The sequence below is a fragment of the Talpa occidentalis genome, unplaced genomic scaffold (assembly GCF_014898055.3).
Source record: "Talpa occidentalis isolate TD23 unplaced genomic scaffold, MPIMG_talOcc4v2.1 talOcc4.2, whole genome shotgun sequence".
Taxonomy (NCBI): domain Eukaryota; kingdom Metazoa; phylum Chordata; class Mammalia; order Eulipotyphla; family Talpidae; genus Talpa; species Talpa occidentalis.
The window spans coordinates 39413982-39420998 of NW_023602073.1; the positions used below are offsets into that span (position 1 = coordinate 39413982).

The following is a 7017-nucleotide window of genomic DNA, read 5'->3' on the forward strand; positions in this document are numbered from 1 at the left end:
CTTTATAGGTTGCATCTTTTTTTTTTTAAGATTTATTTATTTTATTTATACAAGCACTGGGTACAGTCAGAAGTACGGGAGGGTGAGAGAATTCATCAGCGCCAGAGCGGAGAGCAGAACAGGCAGAATGACGAAGTACACTGCTGAGGGGAGCAGCGGGCGGCAGGAGAGGTCTGTGCGCCATGTGGGACTCTCACCCAGCAGCCGGGGATCGAACCAGCGCTGCAGAGGCTGCAGGCAGCCTTGCAACCCAGCGCTCAACCGCTGCGCCACCGGGGAGGCCCCTATAGGTTGCATCTTAAACCCTTGCACCACCAGGGAGGACCCAGCATTTTACTTTAAGAGCTGGTTGGGGCAAAACCAGAAAACAAAACCTGGTTAGAGTGCCTAGAAGATGAGTCTAAAGGAACATTTATGGGGTGGGTGAGCTCCTGCATAGACTCCATCTGCACTTTTCTTTTTTCTTTTTTAAAGTTTTATTCATTTATGCACACAGGAGCTGGGGTACAGGACAGAGGTGCAGAGGTTGAGAGGATTCACCCGAGATAGAGTGGGAAACAGAACAGGCAGACTGACTGAAATACACTGCTGAGGAGAGCAGTAGGCCAGATAGGAAAGGTCTGCCTCGTCATGTGGGTTGCTCCCTGGCTGCCCAGGGACTGAACTCGTGCTGCAGAGGCAGTGGACCACCCCAAAGTGCCATGCCCAGCCCCCTGTGCCACCAGGGAGGCCCGCCATCTACACTTTTCTAAGGGCCTTCTTACCCCACTTATATCCAGACTTAGTATTTCTCTCCTTCTCTACCTGTAGGAAGAAAACATTTTGTGAGAGGCCAGGGAGGAGGCAGGTCCTGAGAAACTGGCCTGTCCTGGGCTCCAGGACAGGATTGGTGCCGAGGACCAGCCTCCGGCAAAATGTCGTATCAGGGGTTCCTGAAAGGATGAGACAGCCTCGGCGAAAACGAATGATCTGAAACTTAGGAACTGAGGGGAAGGGAATGAGGAGACACCGACACTTGGTGAGGTGTTAGTATCTTCTGCCGAGAGGCTCAGCAGGTTCTTTATTTATACATTTTTTGCAAGCATTGAGATTACATTATCAAGTGCATAAAAACAAAGCAGAAACAATCAGTGCATCCCTTTCCCCATAGACTTTTGACCACTACGTGCTCTCAGCAAGAAGGCAACCTTCAAGGTTAATAAAAAACTAAGTCTTACACTAAAATTCATTGTTTCAGCTAAACAATAACCTAAGACAGTTGATAGCCGCCAGTACATCCCTATCAGCTAAAGCCTAAGCAAGAAAAGACTTTTCTTATTCGCATGGCCTTCACAGCAGGGGCTGGCTGCTACTCAGCTATCAGAACTTCCTCTACCTAGAAACTCCTTAACTCAAATAGCTCCATTTAAGAACTTTCCCAAGAAACTTCAAGGGAAGGCAAAAGAAGGACTTAAAATAATAGTCGTATTGTAATGCTTGTCAGGCATGTTCAATAACTTGTCTCCCATTGTCAAGTGGGCCAAATTGTTTAATAATTAGTTTTTTTTTTATAGAGGCATGTTTTCTTTCTTTGTTTATTTGTTTGTTTGTTTGTTTTTTTTTGTTTTATACATGCACTGGGTACAGTCAGAAGCGCGGGAGGGTGAGAGAATTCACCAGAGCCAGAGCGGGGAGCAGAGCAGGCAGAAGGACCGAAGTACACTGCTGAGGGGAGCAGCGGGCGGCAGGAGAGGTCTGCGCGCCATGCGGGACCCTCCTCCGGTGGCCGGGGAGCAGCCGGGGATCGAACCAGCGCCACAGAGGCCGCGGGCAGCTTCGTAACCCAGCGCTCAACCGCTGCGCCACCGGGGAGGCCCTAATAATTAGTTTTTAAGAGATAATTTTCCGTGCCGTTTATTTGCAGTATGTATATAATGTAGTGCCTGATGTACTTTTTTGGGAAATTTTTCTCCTTTTATGACCAGGAACAAAAAGTGAAGGGATGTTAGATCTTCAGCCCCACGGTGTGAGGCCCTTTAACTTCGGCCCCATGGTGTGAGGCCCTTTGAGCTTCGCTGCTTGCCAGTATTTTATCTGGCGGGGCTACAAGGCCTCCTGCAGCAGATTGGGGAACATGAGGAGAAAGCACGTGTGGGAGCTGCGCCAGCCTCCTCCGTCCTTAGCAGGGACATTTCCTTTTTACCTGCAGCTACTCAAGTGAGGTCCCCACGACCAAAATCATCAAGTTGAAATATTTGTCCTTCATTTTTCATACAAAGGAGTTTCACATGCTTTACAAAAAAAGTGTCAGCAAACCCGGCTCTCAGCTGAGAAAGCGCATGTGTGTGGGAACATACCTCAGTATCAAGCAGACGTTAGACAAGAAATCTCAGACCTCATACGAGGTTTTCTCTGAGTGCTTCTTCCTCCAAATCACAGCTTCAGTGAGCACAGCCCCAAGGAAAAGCAGGACAGCCCCAAGGGGAACCAGGACATCTGCAATGTTGCCCACGGTGGGGATGGAGGACTGAGGAGGTGGCTCTGGAAGGGAAAAGGTGAGACTGACTTTCAGGCCTCAGGCCCCATCCTTCTGGAGGGCTCCAGAAGGGCTCCTGATTCCCCTGAGAAGCTGTGCCCATGACCCCCTCCTTACCCCATCTCAGGACTCGGGGCTCCAGCAGCCCCTCATGCTGCACATGGCACGTGTATCTCTGCTCCTCTCCAGAAGGCACCTCCACAGCTGCCCACTTCTGGAAGGTTCCATTGCCCCCAGGCCGGGTCTCTACCAGCTCCGTGTCCTGGGTCATGTCCTCCCCATCTCGCTGCCAGGTCAGAGTGATGTCCGCAGGGTAGAAGTCCAGGGCCCAGCACCTCAGGGTGACCTCATGGTCAGAGGTGGGGTGGTGGGTCACGAGTGTCTTTGGGAGTTCTGAAAATTTGTACTTTGGGTTATTTTCACAGGCCACTGAAGCAGCCTCATATGACCATCCTGAGGGTGGACAGAGTGCAAAACTGGAACACCAGCCTGGCCTTGGAGACTGGGATAATCTCCTAATCCTTGGAAATTTCTAGAATCAGGGTGCAGCAGTTCAGGGTAGCAGGCTGCAGGGCTCTGAGGGAGAGACTAGAGACTTCTCGTCTTGACCTGGATAGAGGCCCAAGTGACTCAGGAATGTTCGAGTCTGAACTAAAACCTCTGAGAACCAGATGTGAGCAAGATATACCTGGCTCACCAGAACACTGCCAGGATCAGAGAGATCAGTTATTTCAGGACTGTTCCTCACCTGGAGAGAGCGCCTTCCTTAATTGTCCCCAGGAAGGGCTGGCACTCTAGGGGTCACTTTCGAGGATCTGGACACCCAGGCAGACTCCTCACCTTCTGGGGCCATAGGCGGGTGGTATCTGACCTTGAGCCCACTCTCCTTCCCTGTGCTGGACCCAGCGTTGGCCCTACGGGAGGCCCGAGGCAACTCTTACTTGCACGCAGTGTCCGGTTCCCTTTCTTCAGGTGTCCTTGGAGCCACTGCCCACACTTGTGTTCCAGGCGCGGAGTGTGGAATTCCGAGGCGAGGACTTCCTCCCAGGTCTCATCCTCCCAGGTCTGCGCCTCCATGCCCGCTTTGGTCCTGGTGCGCAGCTCCTCCATCAGAGTGAGGGAATCAACGCCGTCGTAGGCGAATTGATTGAAGCGGCTTAGGCTACCGTCCAGGCCCACTTCACAGCCATCCCTCACCTGCAAGGTGTGAGACCCTGGCCGCCCCCGCCATGTCAGCCGCGCCCACTTAGCACCACCCCCACTTAGCACCACCCCCATCCCCAGGCAAGCACAGCTGCTGGGGATTTGTAATAAACTATCACAGAAACAGGGTAAAAGTTCCAAGGCCTCGAGGGGAAGCTCGGACCCAGAGACTGGAGGGAACCCCTGTCCGTAGGCGGGGATCACACACCTGTTCTGCTCTGGTTGTAGTACATCAGCAGGTTGCTCAGTCGGAGCCTGGACAGGTGTAAGTGGCCCTCGACAATCCGCTTTTGGCTCTCCCAATACTCCGACCCCTCTAGCTGCATCCAGGGCACTGTTGCCTCCATTTTCGGACTCGGGTCGTTGTTGTCAAACCGCAGGAGCTGCGTGTCGTCCATGTAGCCCACGCAGATGAAGCGGGGCTCCCCGGAACCCGGCCGGGACATCGCGGTGTGCAAGAATATTACGGAGTGGGAGCCTGGGGGAGGGGAGGGGTTGAGACCCCAACTCTCCTCGGGGCACCAGTGTCTGGGTCCGAGGATGAAGGGGCCGGGCAGGGGGAGAGAGCAAGGGCACTCGTGAGACTGAAAAAGGGTGGCAGGAGAAGGTCAGGGCACAGGGTGGGTGGAAAGAAGGAGCAGGATACCCCTGCCGGCAGAGGTGTGGGGTTTGATGTGGGTTGAGGAGAGGGCCGTTGGGGGACCCTTCTCGGGTCCTGGCCGCTGCAGGGCGGTCCTCTCACTCCTCCCAGGTCAAAGCCATCCCCTCCAAACTTTGTACTCACCTGCCCAGGTCTCAGTCAGGACCAGGGCCCCAAACAGCAGCAGGAGGAAAGTTGAGGGTGGCATAATCTGGATCCTCCTGGTCTGAGAAGAATCTAAAACCCAGTGCAGACTTTACATCCCAAAAGGCTTGACGCTGATGGACTTGTTCCGACAGTCATGTATTGGAATTAGAACTGGGCGTGTACAGGATGAAGGACTTGGTGCAGCCTGTGATAGAACAAAGTGGAGATGAATATTCCCTGCGCTTGGCTCCCCACCCAAACACTGTCCTGAGAACCACACCTGAGAGCTGGGACTGTGCCCGACCCTCCTGCAGGTGGCTCTTGGCTCTGGTGTCTTTGCTTCTGCATTGAGGAGCCTTTCTCACACCAGTCTCTCTGTACCAGGGTCTGTTTAAATCAGCGGTTCTCAAAATTTTGGTCTTTATGATCTGAATACACTCTCACAGATGAATGAGGATCCATGATAATTTTGTTGGTTATATCCATCAATATTTGCCATGCTAGAGATCAAAAATTAAAAGAAATACTTATTCATTTAGAATGATATTAACAACCCTATATGTTAAAAGAAATAAAATATTTTTATGAAAATATTTTCCAAAACAAAAAGTATAGTGACAATATTAGGGGGAAAGGATTTCCTGAGCAAGCTCCACACAGGCTTTGTGGACTCCACCCCCACTCCAGACCAAAGCCATCAGGACACTGGGAATGACAAATCCCTTTGTCACCAAAGGGAGGGTTGCTGGGACCTGAGGGCGGAGTTTAGCAGCCAGGTTTGTGGGCTTGTGTTGCTCTCTTGGCCTCATGGCTCTTGGCTCTTCGCCAGCTCTCAGCGTGCCCTTGGGATTTCAGGTCAGCTGAACTGGTAGGACAGATTCACAAAATTTTCCCTCTTTTTCTCCCTGAGTTATTCATTTCTTTATTTCCCCTTCTTTTGTAAATAAACCTTTTATTAACCTTTTGTGTGTGCCTGCAGTCAAGCATTAATAAGTCCCTTTTAAGCGTGCAGGTGAGGACCCACAGTCACACAACCCGTTTCATATGGGGGTTGCCCTGTAACAGTTTGGCACAACATGGTTGACCAAGTTACATCCATGGTTGACCAGCCCAAAGTAACCTTCCTTGCGATGGTCACCTTATGTGCACTAGGTCTACAGGACACGTGGTGTAATCTTTGTCTCAGGTCTTGAAAAGTCTGCTTTTTTCCCCCCTGTGTACAGCTCTCTCTTGTGTGTGTGTTTTTGACCAAAACATGGATGACCTCAACCGTGAGCGTAAGCAGTTTTATCCCTAGCTTGAGTTCTTTCAGTTTTTTTTTTCCGGCCTTGAGTTTAAGTAGCCTTTTTCCATTAAATATTATCACCAGTTTTATAAATGTAAATAATTTGATAAAACCTGGTATATGGCACATGATTTTACTTCTCTACATATGTGGGTGGTTTACAAGCCATCCAAGCCATCCCTACTTTACAATCTGTGCTTCTGGGTTTTTTCTTTTTTTTTTTTGTAATGTGTGTAAGCGCCATTTGCTACATTCTTGGTTCAATGAAAGGTAGATGTTCTACTTCACATACTGAGAATATGCAACAACAAATTCAGGCTCTTAACTTAGCTATGCAACAACAAATTCAGGTTCTTGATTAAACTATTAAGAGTATGAGGGATGAAAACCATACTGTTTTTGAGCCAGCTTTTAAAAGCATGCAGGATCAAGCTTTTAAAAGTATGCAGGACCAGCTACAGGCCGCCCTCCATAAATTGGATATGGCCAAATCTTGGCTGATGGCACAGAGAAGGGATAAACCTTCCCCTTCCCATGAGGACTGCAAGAGGGCAGAGTTAGAAGAGGAAAATTATCATTTGTTAAACACTTTAAACACATCAGGACAAAATCCTTTTCAGTGTGACAATGCCACCCCCCTCCACCCCTTGCAGACTCCGGAGGCACCACAGCCTTCACTGCCCTCTGGGGAAGAAACTAAAATGGCGTCTCCCCCTACACGAGATGGGGCATCCACTTTGGCAGAAAGAGTCACCCTGGAGCAGGACAGTTTCCTCTTTGCCAGATGCCGATGGGTGGTTTGAATGAACATGGGCGACCTGCTGGGTATTTTTGGTTGCACCATCCTTTTAGCACCACAGACCGGCTACATTGGAGGAGTTCTGTCCCTTCATATGGGCAGGCTCCTAAGAAGATGGCGAACTTGTTTGCGTCTCTCTTCCTCTCCTACTGCCCTAACTGGGCAGATATACAGTCCATGCTACAAACTTAACTGACTGTGGACGAGCAGAGGAAAGCCAGGAAGGAGGCTGGCCACCTCCACCAACAGGATGGAGAATCCCCAGAGCCAGAGATGGTTGTCCCGGTGGTGGATCCTGAATGGGAACCCAACAATGGAGGAATGGCGATGTTAGAGCTCTATAAAAAATGTTTACTGGTAGGACTGCAGCAGGGAATCCCCAAACAAAAAAATTACAATAAAATCTTACAGATCGAATAGGGAGCTAA

At 50.2% G+C, this 7017-nt stretch overlaps 1 protein-coding gene across 2 annotated transcripts; it reads right to left on the reverse strand.

The window, feature by feature from the left end:
• Window positions 1–1783: 1783 nt before the first annotated feature.
• Window positions 1784–5018, reverse strand: LOC119251226 (patr class I histocompatibility antigen, A-2 alpha chain-like). 2 transcript variants are annotated; one of them, XM_054698202.1, is made up of 6 exons: window positions 4786–5018; window positions 4503–4710; window positions 3927–4196; window positions 3457–3729; window positions 2633–2908; window positions 1784–2520 (listed from the first exon to the last, which is right to left on the reverse strand). In XM_054698202.1, the coding sequence occupies exons 2-6, from the start codon at window positions 4564–4566 to the stop codon at window positions 2369–2371; spliced, it is 1035 nt and encodes a 344-aa protein (XP_054554177.1). In that variant the 5' UTR covers window positions 4567–4710; window positions 4786–5018; the 3' UTR covers window positions 1784–2368. The 2 variants fall into 2 exon arrangements, with proteins under 2 accessions (XP_054554177.1, XP_054554176.1); XM_054698201.1 differs by lacking the exon at window positions 4786–5018 and having other exon boundaries at window positions 4503–4761.
• Between the last annotated feature and the right edge of the window lie 1999 nt (window positions 5019–7017).

Excerpts from the sequence above, each read along its gene's own strand:
- LOC119251226 (XM_054698202.1), bottom strand. The coding sequence starts at position 4,566 with ATGCCACCCTCAACTTTCCTCCTGCTGCTGTTTGGGGCCCTGGTCCTG. Across the intron at positions 4,197-4,502 it reads CCTGACTGAGACCTGGGCAG|GCTCCCACTCCGTAATATTC; the intron begins GTGAGTACAAAG and ends CCCCTCCCCCAG. Across the intron at positions 2,909-3,456 it reads GAACCGGACACTGCGTGCAA|AACTCCCAAAGACACTCGTG; the intron begins GTAAGAGTTGCC and ends ACAAATTTTCAG.